The sequence below is a fragment of the Xiphophorus maculatus genome, chromosome 21, assembly GCF_002775205.1.
Source record: "Xiphophorus maculatus strain JP 163 A chromosome 21, X_maculatus-5.0-male, whole genome shotgun sequence".
Lineage (NCBI taxonomy): Eukaryota > Metazoa > Chordata > Actinopteri > Cyprinodontiformes > Poeciliidae > Xiphophorus > Xiphophorus maculatus.
Window position 1 is genome coordinate 10,032,689 of NC_036463.1, and position 14,959 is coordinate 10,047,647.

General features: G+C 38.0%; 1 protein-coding gene across 6 annotated transcripts; it reads left to right on the forward strand.

The window, feature by feature from the left end:
- The first annotated feature begins 30 nt into the window (after positions 1-30).
- LOC102228099 (xin actin-binding repeat-containing protein 1-like) lies at positions 31-14,738 on the forward strand. 6 transcript variants are annotated; one of them, XM_023326456.1, is made up of 10 exons: positions 31-92; positions 326-498; positions 592-679; positions 762-1,118; positions 2,240-2,318; positions 4,696-4,847; positions 5,575-5,622; positions 12,318-12,448; positions 13,922-14,103; positions 14,221-14,738. In XM_023326456.1, exons 1-9 carry the CDS (start codon positions 84-86, stop codon positions 14,088-14,090), a joined length of 1,206 nt encoding a protein of 401 aa, XP_023182224.1. In that variant the 5' UTR covers positions 31-83; the 3' UTR covers positions 14,091-14,103; positions 14,221-14,738. The 6 variants fall into 6 exon arrangements, with proteins under 6 accessions (XP_023182224.1, XP_023182219.1, XP_023182220.1 ...); XM_023326452.1 differs by lacking the exons at positions 12,318-12,448; positions 13,922-14,103; positions 14,221-14,738 and adding exons at positions 212-243; positions 6,739-12,311 and having other exon boundaries at positions 54-97; XM_023326451.1 differs by lacking the exons at positions 12,318-12,448; positions 13,922-14,103; positions 14,221-14,738 and adding an exon at positions 6,739-12,311.
- Positions 14,739-14,959: the final 221 nt, after the last annotated feature.

Here is a 14,959-nt window from a genome sequence, read left to right on the forward strand (position 1 = left end):
TCCAAAAACGCCTGTTATCAGGTGCAGGTCTTATGATGCTGCGGAAGTGTCTCTAGCAGGCTGTCGCGGGGAGCAGGCACTACATGACATCTGTAAGGTAACCATTCATTAAAAATAACCTCTGGAAAACATGATAGATGGCATGATGTTGTTTCTAGAGATTAAGATTATTAATGTGGCAGTATGTTTTCATAAAATGATGTGAAAATAGACTCAAAATGAAAACTACAGGTGAGAGGCTATGTAAGTAAATTATCTGGAGACATTCTGACTACGGCAGAGATGTAGTGTGTTGGTGATAAATCATTCATTTTTGTTTGACAAGTGCTTGAATAAAATTGGAGAAGACCTGACCTGCTTTGATTCGACTATGGAACGGGAAAAGGATCTAAGGCGCAGCCAGTCTTTGAAGAGTCTCCCCTCGCAGTCTGACAAGGCGATCTGGACAGATGCAGGACTGCAGGACAGGACGATATCTGTGTCCCAGTTAGTGGCCAGGTATAAAAAATATCAACTCTTTTCTGTCTCTGTGATAACGGATCATGCAATGATGTGTTAATAAAAAGGCTTTAAAATTTGATAATGGTGTAGGTATCAAACTACAGTGAAAAAAAGGACATCAAGTCAACCTGCGCCAGAGAATAATGTTGAAGGAAATGCAAAGAAACCACTAATGGAGGTAAACCTGTTTATTAGCGATTCTGCACTAAGAAAAATAATTATTTCAGTCTACTGTTTTTTTTTGTAAATATTTTTTTCAGATGACTCCATCTCCCCTGAACAGCAGAGAGACTCATCTGGAGTCCCTTCTGAAGAGAAATGAAGAGCGGGAGAGAGTTCGGGCCACAGCCACCCTGACCCGCAGTAAATCAGTGGGTAGCCTCCAAAACAGCACTGGGTCCATAGAGGCCTTGAAGGCTCTTTTTGAGTTGAAGACAACGGCAAAGCTGAAACCAAAGAGCAGTTTTAGAACTGGAAACGTAGCATTAGGTTACGCTGTGGATGAGCCAGTGATGAATGGAGAGACTGAGGATGTGCAGAGTGCTACAGAGGAGCAGAAAAAACCTGCTGAAAAGAAAACTAAAAAGGAGCCAAAAGATGATTTTCTGACTCAAAAGGTAATTACATAACCCAATTATTTTTTGGTTGTTCCTGTTTTTAACTACCATAGAAAATTCAGTTGAATTAGGTTAATTCCTCTTGTTTAGGTATAGAACTGTGTGTTACATTTAGGAAGTTTATAAAACATGCATCTTTCATTTGCAAAAGCTGTCCTTTCTTCACTTTGTTTTCCTTGCACCCACAGATATATATGTTTATGAAGTTACACAAGAGTAGGGGCCACATTTTTAAAACTATCAGGAAATATAACATATTGACCAATTGATGGTTCCAGTCCCAGAATAAAAACCTTCCATGAAAGGATTGAGCATAACTGAACCTTTGGGATGGATTTTGAGTTATATTTTGCACTGTTGTCTTGCAAGAATTTGCTTGTCTCTCTTTGCAGAATTTGCAAGAATAAAGCAATACAAAAGTTTAAGCCATAAATGATCCAGTCAAGCTCTTCTGATACTGATAATTGCTTTACTTTGAGTGTCTGACCAAAGAATTTTGATTTCAAAGAACTGTAACATATAAAAGAGAAACATGTCCTGCAAATTCTTTTGAATCCAACTGAAAAGAAAGTAATAAGTAGAGTAGCACATATTTATCTAACATCGTCATAAAACAAGCATCAAAATGCAGGCTGTTTGTGGAAGCATTTGTAGACTGAAAATATTTGAATTTCCCTGCTTCGATGTAATTGACATATCAGGGGTAAAAAATACATTTCCCATTACTTGTTCTGCTGGTCACTGTTCAGAGATGATAAAGAGATTATTGACTGATCTCTAGATGAACCATTTACTGTTCCTGAATCCTTTTCTTAACCTATCCAAATAAAGCTAATTGTGGCGAAAGTATAGGTTATTCCAAACAACTAACATTAAGCTTTGAAAATAAAAACAAAAACAGCTTGCAGACACTGCTGCATAGACGCTGATGCATAGATGCATTAAAGCTTTTCAGAAAGTGCTCTACTTTCTGCAGTGGCTGGAACTATTTCTTTAGTCTTTGAAAAATAATAACACATCCAGTTTATCAGCAGTGCTTTGGTTTTGACACCTCCACAGTTGCACCAGACAGACTGTAAGGCCACTTATTAGCAGTGATGATTTCTTTATTCTCTCTCCAGGTGGTGAATCAGACCCAGACAGAGAGGAACAAAACAATAGCGGGCATTGATTTTGAAAAGCTTGCAGCATCTGAAGCTGGTGAGTTTCTCATAACATCTTTTTATTAGGATTTATCAACGTTTTCTCCATGAAAACTCCAGTTCAGTAAATCCAAAAATCAGTAAAATGTTCCAAGTGTTTTACCCATGAAGGTGCAGCTAAGGTCAAACTTGTACCTCTTCACTAATCAGGTGTAAGATAAAGGAATGAAAGACAGGCTGACAACAAAAGACAAAACTCAGCAATAGCCTACATATGACTGCAATTAAACCATGGACTAGCGGATGCATAATTTACACAGTCAGGTCAAAATCCAGCTGATAAGAAAGAACTTGGTTTTCACATTGTATGCTCATGCATTGTGGGCGTGTTCCATCTCCATTTAAATCAAAATGCACAGACACTGAAGTATTCTTACAAGTACACTTACATTTAAAACAAAATAAATTTCTGTGAAGCTGTATGCATCTATGTAGATGTGAGATATCCACACGGTGACTACGCAAAAGCTATGATTGACTAAACCTTGTGTGGAAAACACGGGGTCACTTCAGAGTGGGACAGAAATAGCTGCCAAGTAACAAGTCCTGAATAAGTATAGGAGGGTGAAACGGTCAGCTGTCTCCAGGACAGATGACCCAGAACGAAGGAGCGACACAGCTAGGCAGACACTTTCTTTCAAAACACAAATCAAAAATATACCTAAAACATTTTATTCAGATAACTAGAACAAATCAGAAGATAGGATCTAAGGAATCAGAATTTCTTCATATTCTGTGAGTATGAAGCATTATTATTATTGAATAGATCTCCATGCATTCCTAAGTCTTTTAATTATCACTTACTTGGAGATTATCCTCCTTTGGTTTTGTTTGTTAGGCCATTTAACTCTGACTCATATATTTGACTTCTGAAGGCAAATGGTTGGTCTGGGTTTTATAGAGGAAAAACAGAGTAGAGAGGACTGAAGACAAATGCATGCTACACTGCTCCATTTTTTATTTTCCTAAAAATTTCAAGACCATGTATCATTTCCTTGCAACATGACACTTATGAGCTAATTTATGCTGGCTTGCCGCCTAAGTCTTCAATATGACCTGCATGATTCAACAGGATAAAATGAGAATAAGTACCACAAAAATCTGCTCTCAAACTCAAGGTAGCAACCTGTAATGATTATATAGAAAACATAGCCAGTTTTAAATGGGATCTTTTGGAACATTTTTACCAGCAGGCTCAAAGAGAGACAATTTTTTCTCACAGTTGCTTAAAAGTTTGGGGTTTGGGAGTATTACCTATTTTCCAGTAACATAGTGCCATTTTATATCACAAACAAATAACTATGTTACCTTCAGTTGTTATGAAAATGCTGTATGTACCAAAAACTAAAAAGAAACTTTGATTTTGCATCTGATTGGCTTGGAATTCGCCTCTGTGCTTTTAACAACTTCCTAGCAAAAACATCACAACAACCATTCTTAGGAGAGGTGCACTGAGAAGCAGTTCGTCTGATAAGCTCAGCAGATGCACAGTTGCACCAGGTATTTGCTAATTGTTGTTGCTGCTAGTCTGGAGGAACTGAGTTGGGGAGGAGAGTGTGTGATCTGTGTGGCTGAAGCTCAGCTGGGGCCTAGAGCCGAGCTCCATCGTGTCAAGTAGCGCTGTTTAGGTGTTTCAGCTTTCCAAGCATCATTTACCTTTGAATATTTTTGTTCCTCAAAAATACTATGCAAAAAGGCAGATTTTCCGCAAATAATTTGGAGTTACATTAAGCAAAAAAGTATTTGTGAATAAGGAACCTCAAATAGGCAGGGGTCCACTGCAGCATGATATGCATTATTTAGGCTAAAACTATTCATACCACTTGGCAAATTTGATTTAAAAGCCTTTTACACTAGATGTTTATTTCTGATAAGAAATGAGAAGGGTTTATCTCCAAAGATAATTAAATAATGTAAAGCAGTTCCAAAAAGACATAATTTTTTAGTCTTTGAGGTTGGAAAGCTTGGAGGGCCTCATTGCTATCACCCTAACAAAGTGAATTCACTATTAGACTGCACTCCTTGTTTAGCTTTTGCTGTGGGGATTCACTTGTGCTTTAACCGTCAGTATGTGTATCAGTGGAGTCAGGTATCTTTCCTGCTCCACCACAAGTATACATTTATAACTCAGCCACATGACAGCTGGTAAATATCAGCTCGGGAAGAACTCTGAGCAGGACCCTAAATTAGTACCTGATAACAAATACTGTGGTGACATGAACATTAACACGGGAGAATTAAGCATTATGTTAGCGGATGACTCACTGTTTAAAACCCTCTTTACTCAATTGCATCGCTCACCAGGCCTTTTTTCCCCTCATGCAAAGTACAATGCGTGTTAAAATTTCAAGCTTACACATCTAATGTCTCTGCAGATGAAAAGAGGAGGTCAGCTGCTGACTTCAGAGACAGCTCTTTCATCCAAACCACAGAGATACCGTCTGTCTCGGTCAAAGCTATGTCTGCTCTCTATATGTCAAAAGTGGCAAATAAGGAATCACCAGACAGGCCTTCTAAAGTGGAAAAGGTCAGTCTGTTAATCATCTGTTTCTTTTCATCCAGGTCAGACTAAACTAGTTTTAGTCATAGATCTGAATCAACATCAACCTCTGCGTTTAATTAAGATAGTCTTTTATATCATCCATTCATTTTGCATATCTTCCTTAAAAACATTATTTATGTTACTTATAAATAAACTGTAACATTTATAAGTAATGTAAATGTTATATTTACATTACATAATATAATGTAAATTATATATAAACATAATGTCTGAAAGCTTTGGATATCAAATGTGAAGAAACACAAAACTCTACATTTCACTCCATATTTATGGAAGCTGTCATTATAAAAGACATAATGAATGACAAAATAAAAAAAAATTATAATAATTTGGCTACCCTGGTGAAGATATATAAAAATCCTTAGTCAAGAAATTGTCATAACTGGGTCAAATCTTACTGTGAACAAATACCAAGGATAATAATTGGAGGCACTTTGTCACCATCTGATTGTCAGGACATTTTTTGAAAAATGTTATGAGTGAGTTTGTTCTGTAGGGATGAATCGTAACTATTTCCATAAAAGAAATATCATTGAAGCCCTTATATTTTGCAGCTGATACTATAGTTTTTAAGTTGTCGAGTGTCTGGCAAGTAACCATGACCGACTGTTTTCTTGGGGCACAATGGTCACAAAGTAACGTCCGGCAGTGGAATAATTTTGTTTATCACATACGTGTTGTTTCCTTTCAGGATCAAGCTCAACCACGAGATTTGGGAAAGTGGACCACGCTAACTAAGGTAAAGCAGTCCATCGCCAGATGTTTTGTTGTTGTTGTGTGATGATTTGGTTGGTGGAATTGGTTCATTTACATTGTCACAATAACAATCAATTTCCCTGCTGACTGCCAACTGACTGCTTGACCTGAGTGATGAAAATTGCACAGTTGTTTTTGAATGCATAAAAATAATCTAGAAAGTCAGTCACTCTGCTTATGTTCACTGACCATGCATAACATTAAGATAACTGAGATGAAATTAATTTAGAAAAATATGCAAATATAAGGGTTTCAGTGAATTTAGCCAGGGCCAAATTGTGATGGCAAGACTGGGCGGTCAAAGGTCATTGATGCACATAGGGAGAGAAGACTGTCCATCATCCAATCCAACAAGCACTAATGCTTATTGGAAGGTCTCTGAATACACACTGAATCATAGTGTTTGGAGTGTGGGGCTGCTTAGCTGCAGAACAGTCAGCTTGCCTATTCTGACCCATGTCCAGCATTGAATCACCAACAAGAACAGGATCAAGGAGTAATGAAAGACGACGGCATAGGCTAATTAATAATGCCACTAATCTGGATGTTAATTTTGATTTACCACCTACCCAAGTATGAGTGCAGTACATATACACCCTTTCATGTACACAATGTTCTATGATGGCTATGGACACTTTCATCAAGATCCTGCCACAAATAAAAAATTGTTGAGGAACACAAACATTTGGTTTGGTTGGAGACTTGACCTCCAAATTCTCCAGATCTCAATCCAGTTAGCATGTGTGATCTGAAAAGTTCAAAACATGGAAGCCCATCTTATAATTCATAGGACTTAAAAGATCTGCAGCTAACATGACATAATGTTATTGCTGATCAGCACATATTTCATTCCTTCTGCTGCTTCATTTGTTGCTGCAATGCAAGTTTTCTTCCCCCTGTTGGAGTTTTCCCAATCTGTTTACACCCGGCTTGTTGAATGGTATGCATTCATGCCTGAATCTGGTGATAATATGCAGCTCCCTTTTATGTGATGTGTTTGCCTTAACCCTAACCCTTCCTCTGGAGCATGGCTTTTATTTAATCGTCATGTTTATTAAAAAAGATGGATTTTGTAAGACCCATACTTTATTCTTCTAAGATGGATGAAGACTCTGAACAAAGAAAAGATGACTATCCACCACAGCCCCCAGAAGAGCCTGAAAAGGGACTTGAAGACATTGCTGACGGACATTCTGAACAGTTGATGTCTTCCCAACTTGCCAGAGAAAAGTTATTCCAACAACGACAGAAAAACGAGCTGAGACGGCTCCTAAAACATACCTGCCCAGAGATAAAGATGCTGGATGATGTTGTGAATGAGGAGTTTGCTGAAGTGTTGAGCTCTAAATCAGAGTCTGGTGGGGAGACCGGATATGAGGGAGAGGTTCTTTCAAGATGCTTGATATTTGAAAACCGTGGCAGCAGCTACAGCAGCCCAAAGACCTGTGTAGAAGAGGGAGCTGTGGAAAGACAGGATTATCGGAAAATATCAGCGGTTTTGGAAGGGCTAAAAGATGAGCCTTGCACTAAGAGTTGTGAAGGGATGATGATAAGTGATAAATCTCCTGACTTAACATTAAATTATAATAAAGAAGTAGAGGAACAGATAACAAAAATAGATGTTAAAGCTACAAGAAAGGTATTTGAGAATAAGTGTTCAAGCACCGTAAAGCCAGATGAGAATCAGAGGAATGTTACTATGGTTTTGAACAAACCATCTGAAATATCTTCTGCTGATAGCATACAAGGCGATAACAAAAGTGGGGATAAGAATTTAGAAGAACAAAAGCTGTGTGCTAGTGCTGTTGGTAAAAGTACAGAATATGACATTTCTTGCAGAGAGGCATTTCCCTGTAATGATTTCCCACTTGAGGGAAGTTTCATAAGTTGTACTGAATCAGAAAGAAAAAGAGAAATAATAAAAACAAATGCAGCACTTTTCCAAAATAACCCCTTTATTTCCTTTAACATTGAAAGAGAGAATTTTTTAAGCCATCCATCAAAAACTCAAAATCAAAGCATTGTAGCAAGTGAAGACTATCCGATTGCCAACGTAAAGAACAGAACACATCTGTTTGAATCGATGCCATTTGATAAAATTAGACATCAGAATCAGGATGAAATTGAGACACTGGTGGAAAATATCAAAGAAACGTTAAATTTCCTCTACCACGTGAAAGCCATTCACTCAGATGGGGTAATTATTGAGGTTAACGAGACAATGATCGCTAAAAAGGCACAGTTCCTAATATCAGGCAGGGGACCTGAGATAAAATACGATAAGGTGGCTGAAGGTGGTGCACAAAATTTTATAGTCCAGCTGCTACCGCGGGTAAACCTAAAACCTCAGATAATTTACCTTAAGGAAGATAATAAAGGATTTATGGAGGCCACAGTGGTGGATGCACTGGCTCACCAGCATAGATTCAGTGCAAACAAAGACGCTGAGTTAAAAACTGCCAATGTAGTACAGTTGGTTGAGGATATCCTCATTCAGGACAACTCCCTGAGAAAAGGGGTAATCATTCAAGAAGATGCCAGAAACGGTGCAAAAGTCATTGTTTATTCCCTCTACAAATACTTTGATGAAGAAGACGTGAAGAGCTACAGCCCTCCAAACAGTGCAGATCATGATGAACCTGAGGCAGAAACAGTCCCAGTTTCAAAGAGCATCCAAGACCAATCCAGGTCAGGGTCAATTAGGGCCAATGTCAAATTGTTCAAAACTTGCATCGAAAAGGGTGACCTGGGATATTTAAGATCACTTCATGATGATGAACAAACCATTCACAATACTGAACATAGTCAAAGTGAAGTAGCTGTCAGGCTGGATGATGAATCTCATCATCACCATATAAGTAATCCAACTGAAGAGTGTATCCAAGTGGATGTAAAAAAACTAAAAGGCATGTTCTCTGAAGGAACAAGTCCTAATCGTAGTAAATGTGTCAAATCTTCTGCAGTGACATCTGGAAAAAGTCAATCTCCTATAGAATGCAATACAGGAGCATTCTTGTTTCCACAGTCCAACAATAGTTTTAATGCTTGCTTTGGTCAAGGGCTTAAAGAAGTTCTGGCAAATTCTGAACATCAAAATCAAAACAGAGTTCAACAAGGTAAAATGGCAGAAGCCTACACAGAAGAACTGTGTGAAATACCCACTGTAACACTGTCAGGAGCAGAAGCAGAATCAGCTCAAGAAATTTCAAGCACAAAAGTGGAATCATGCTTAGAAAAAAGTAATAAATCTCCATTAGTTGAAGGAATTTTCTCAGCACCTGAATCAGACTGGTTACCCAAAAACACAGAAACAGTCAGTGAAGAGGCCAGTTCTAAGAACGAGCACACCTCCGAAACATGCAACAAAATTAATGAAGGATTTAGAGAATTAGCTAAAAATGAAAACGTTAAAATTTCTTTGGTTCCTGAACAAATTTCAGAAGCAAAACCTGAACAACAAGAAGAAGTTTGTTGTCAGGGCACAATACAAGCAGCTTTGGATTCCTTGGAGAAGTCTAATATCAATGTGACAAGAGGAGACATCAGGGCAGCTATGATATACAGACAGTCCAACAAATCTTATCAGAAAAACTCGCAAAGTTATGTTCAAAAGCACAGTACTACAGACTTTTGCTTTTTGGCTGAGCCTAAATCAAATCAAGAACAACAAAAGCCAGAAACACCCAACCAAGAAGTAACAGTGGCAAATGTGGAGCCTCCACACCTAACAACAGCAAATACTGAGCCTCTACACCTAACTAAAGACCCACTACACCTACCCATGACTGCATCAAATGCAGAGCCTTCTCACCCCTCTGTATCACCACTAAACCTAAAAGTGACTCTGTTAGATGCAGAACCTCCACACCCAACTAAAGAACCACTAAACGTAGATGTGAATGTAATGAATGCAGAGCCTCCACACCCAGCTAGAGAAGCACTGAAGCAAAAAGTAATTGTGACAAATTTGGAGCCTCTGCACCCAGCTGAAGGACTGATGGACATACAAGTGACTGTGTCAAATGCAGAGCCTCCATGCCCAACTACAGAACCACTCAACCAAGAAGTAACTGTGGCAAATGTGGAGCCTTCACACCCAACTAAAGAACTATTAAACCTAGAAGTGACTTTGTCAGAGGCAGAGTTTCCACACCCAACCAAAGAAACACTAAACCTAAAAGAGACTGTAGTGAATGCAGAGTATCCACACCCATCTAAAGAACTGCTAAACCAAGAAATGACTGTGGCAAATGTGGAGCCTCCATGTCCAACTAAAATGCTGCTCAACCAAGAAGCCACTGTTGCACATGTGGAGCCTTCACACCCACCTAAAGAACCATTAAACCTAGAAGTGGCTGTGCCAGATGCAGAGCCTCCACACCCACCAAAAAAGCCACTCAACCATGAAGCAGCAATGGCAAATCTCAAGCCTCTACATCCAACTGAAGATCCAGTAAAGCTGCAAGTGAATGTGGCAAATGCAGAGCCTCCATGCCTAACTAAAGGATTACTAAACCAAGACGTAAATGTGGCAAATGCAGAGCCCCCACATCCAATCAAAACCCATAACAGGCCTTCTCAGGGTGTTGTGTCAACAAAAAGCAAAAGAATCACTGGCCCCAAACCACCAATTCCACCTAAACCTGAACATTTGAAAGAGAAACAAGAAGTAAGTCAGCCATCTGCTAGTAGGCATCCAGAGGAACACAAAATTAGTACTATGGGAACTGAAGAAATGTTCTGTCAGGTTTCCCAGCCATCAGTAACAACATTGTTCTTAGGTCAAGAAGACACTACCAATAAGTCAGTGGATCATCATGAAAACTACAATTTAGACAAATCTACGAAGATGTTGCAACAAATAAAAGGGAAGTCTGACATACAATGTTTGACTATGCTCTTAGAGAGTAATGAAACAGATATAAGAAAAATAAATGAACAACAAAAGATTGAAACCATAGAAAAGAAAGATATGTCTGAAAGCGCATTCGTACATGACATAATATCTGAAACAGATGAAACCCATATAAATTTCCATGAGGCCCGGCAAAAATTCACCGGCAAAGTTGTGTCATCAAAAAAGACGGCCCCTGTAAAGCCAAAACGAGTAAAACATGTTCAGTCCTGTGACAAAACCCAAAAACACTTAACAGGAGAATGCACTACAGATGGCACTGTCCACATTGGAGCTGATCCATCATCCAGCAACTGTGAAATAACTGCTGACAGTGCAGATAGGCATTACAAGGACGCAAAGCAAGACATCAAAGTTGAGATGAGGGAAAAGAAAGCAAGAATGGAAACAGATGATGAACGCAGACAGCGACTGTCCATACACATGGATGAGATTGTCAGAGGAAACGTAACTGCGGCAATGGAAATCTTTGAACACTTGAGAAAGCAAGAGCAACTGCAAAGCATTCTGAGTCGTGTAGAAGAAATTGAAAGCGACACGAGTGAGGTTGATGTGACATCTCTCAGGAGAGTATTTGAGAACTTCCCTGACTGGATTGTCAATACAGACAAAACAGGACGAAAGAAGGTCAAAGCAGAAAATAAAGACAAAGTGATACAGTCGTCAGCAGACAAAAAACATTGCAAGTCCTCAATGGAGCATGTTTATGGAGATCTTGAGCGTGCTAGTGAGGAAATAATAAATCTTAAAGAGCAGACTCTTGCTAGACTTAAGGATATAGAGGACACCATTAAGAAAGCACTTCTTTCTGTTTCTTCACTAAAATCTGACTCAGATATTGCAAATTTATCAAATCTGCTCAAAGAATCCCTGGGGGTTGTGCAAGAATCTCCCCATTCTAGTAAAATAAGCAAAACTGATTTAAGCAGAACCAAACCACAGCAATCAGAAGAAAGTTATTTTCCACAAAGAAGCAGCTCTACAGGCACTGCAGCAGCTCCTACCACAGATCAGTTTTCTACAAAGCAACAGCAAAGCCCTCCATCTTCACCTGCATTCATTTCTATTCAGTCAGCAGCAAGAAAAACAGATAAAACAGACGCTGTGCCACCAGAAACTTTAATCTGTATGAAGTGTCAGTTGAGCCCGAGGCCAGAAGGAAAATTCAGAACCACAAAGACAGTGATGTGCAACAGCCCCACTCAAGGTAAAAAAGTAAAACCCAAGAAAGGAGAAGGACAGCAAACTTCTAACAGCCAACAAAATCGAGAGCTTAGTGTGCTCCAGGTACAAACTGACAGCGAAGGGAACAGCATCAGAGGGACAGCAGTGGAAAACTATGAGAGGACAGATGACTCTGATAACAGGTCTTAGACATCCAAAGCCTCTGCTCTTGTTGCTACTCAGCCAGAAAGCAAAACAAGTCAGGCTGTAATCCAGAGGTTCAGCAGCCAGTAAATCAGGTTAATGATTTGGGTATCTGGACAGATAAGTGTTTGTCTTTCATGTTCTCACAACATGTTCATTATCTACTAAGTACTTATTTGAGTGCTAAATAGAATGATCTTTTATAAGTTTATTGCTGAAGGTATTTCTTAGGTTTTTAACTGTTGCTACTTCAGCATTACGTCACTTGGTTTTTGCTCTACTTTGCATTTGAATTTTAGTACTTTTTACATTTCTATCAGCAACTTTCTAATAAATTCTTTTTGTGAAAATCCTTCTTGAGCTTGAAGTAAACCTAGTCTCATTTTTCTTATCAGTTTCAACCAACTTCTCGAGAGATGTGCTCAGCCTGTCAGAAGCCAGTTTATCAGATGGAAAAAGTCACAGCAGACAAATATATTTTTCACAAAACGTGCTTCTGCTGCAAACAGTGCAAGAAAAAACTAAGGTGGGATATCAAAATATGTTTCACAAGGATCTCTTTCAGTTTTAATCAGGTCTTCTTCCTCTTTTGATTCCATGTTTTACCAACTTAACTGCAGGTAGGCTAAATGTTGTTCATATCCTTGGTAGTTTAAGTTTAATACAATCTTAGGCAACATGTTTCTTCTAACAGGAAATAGTATTGAGATTATGGTGTGGCCAAAGTCCCAACTCTGACAGAGAATCTTTGATGACAAGGAGATAAATCATCAGTCAAAAAACTGGTCAGCACGTATTATAAGCATTTGATTGGTGTAATGATGTTAACAGTTTTCCACTCACCATTGAGTACGGTACAATGATTCTTTGAAATACTATATTCTTCATTAAATATTTACCAAAAAAAAAAAATTCTCAATCGACACTTTATTACAGAAGCAGTAAACCTAAATCTGCCAGGGGTATGACATTTTTTCTTCTGAATTGTATACAGATTTAGCAATACAATGATAAATGGGAAACTGATGGAAATAGTATCCAAAAGCAACATATACTTTATACCATGGCAACTACTGCTGTTAGCTTTACCATTGTATAGAAAAAAGGCAAAACAACACAGATATGCCTAAATCCTGTGCTGTTGTTCACATTTAGGCTACAAAGAGTTAATATTGTCACTATCTTACAGTAAAACAGAAAAGGATTCATGTAGATCGTACACAACACAAAGTCTAAAAAGTGCTAAAAACTACTTACCATAATTTTATTTGAACAACCTATATATATGCTGTGTAATGGAAGTTTACAAAACACTCATGAAAACTGACTTAGAAATAGAAATATTTTGGATTTTGCATGATATTAAAACAGACCAAGCTAACTCCAGGTTTACATTTAGCAAATACACTGTAAGCAGATTCATCACACTAGCAGCATTGAAGTACTAATGTATAGACTAATGTATAGACTAATATTATCCATCTATCCATCCATTTTCTTACACCCTTATCCCATTGGGGTCGGGAGGGTGCTGGTGCCTATCTCCAGCTGTCAACGGGCAAGAGGCGGGGTACACACTGGACAGGTCATCAGGTCACAGGGAGACTAATAGTTTGCTACTACAAAAAACATAATGCTCATTGCTGAAAGTAACAGGTGTAGGTTCAAAAGAAACTGTAGCTGGCAAAATGTAACATATACAATATAGCAAAAAATATACACAAAATAATTTTAAAAAATCCTTTAAAGGTAAAAGGTAAAGGTAATTTTATTTATGTAGCACATTTTCAGCAACAAGGCAATACAAAGTGCTTTAACTATTCATTGGTTGTATCTATTTTAGGCTGTTTAAATCAATCTTCACAATATGTTATATTGCAATGTTTCAAATGTGGGAACTCTGTCCTCATTAATGTTTTCTCTTCCAGTAAAAGTTTTTAACAACTACTGTATGTATCACAGGCAATTAGATTTGCTACTAACTTGTACTTTTTTTTAGCATGCAAACTTACACACCTTTGAATGGTGAATTCTACTGCATATTTCACTACCAACAACTGTTCAAACGAAAGGGGAATTATGATGAGGGCTTTGGACACTCTCAGCACAAGAACAAATGGCTGTTCAAGAATTCATCCAGCACAGTGAATGATGAATCTGAGGCGTAACTGCAATGGGAAAGTGAGTAACAACAAAAGGCAAAAAAAAAGTCTTAATTGCTTGTGTTAATGAATTCAGTCATTTTTGTTGTTAATCACTGTAATCATCTTTGTAACCGTGCTCTCTTTGTGTTCTCAGCCGATGAGTGACGATGACAGCACAGAAAATCCTAATGAAGATGTTTGAGGCAGCTTGTTCAACGGAGTGCAACAAAATTGCACAGGCATATAAACTGCATGATAATTAATGTTAGACAACATATCATAAAATCTGCTAATTATTTTTTTAAATATCTTGCTTTGTGTTGAGACACATGTAATTGTAATCTGTTATTCATTTTATATTCAGCTTCATTGTGCTTTTCTTAGTTTAAAACTGCAGCAACAAATTACAGTAAGGAAGAGCATAATAGAGAAACCAATTACTGCTTGTAATTACCAGATAATCAACAACATAAAAATATCAGGCGAACTTATGAAGATTTCCAAAGTGACATTGTACTTTATGCATATTTAATTTCGTTCTGCAAATTTCTGAAGAATGCTCATAAATAAGTAAGCATTGTTTTGTAAAGTGATTATTTTGTACCACTGTAAATCATTATCAACTTTGTGCAGAGAGAAAAAATTAACCACATAAAATCTAATTTTAATTTCCTTGTGTTTCAGTTCAAAGAGACTTTTATGCACTGTTGCCTCAATGTTTAAGTGCCTCTATTTTGTGCAGATCTGGGTCTGTTACTTTGCTCCCAGTGCCTTCAGGTTTATTGTTCTTAAAACGTGGCTCAGCTGATATTTTACAATTTTTTACAAGCTTTCACTTGGTCCATCCAAGCAGTCTACTGTAGTTTGTTGTGTAGTAGAGGTCTGTGAATTCA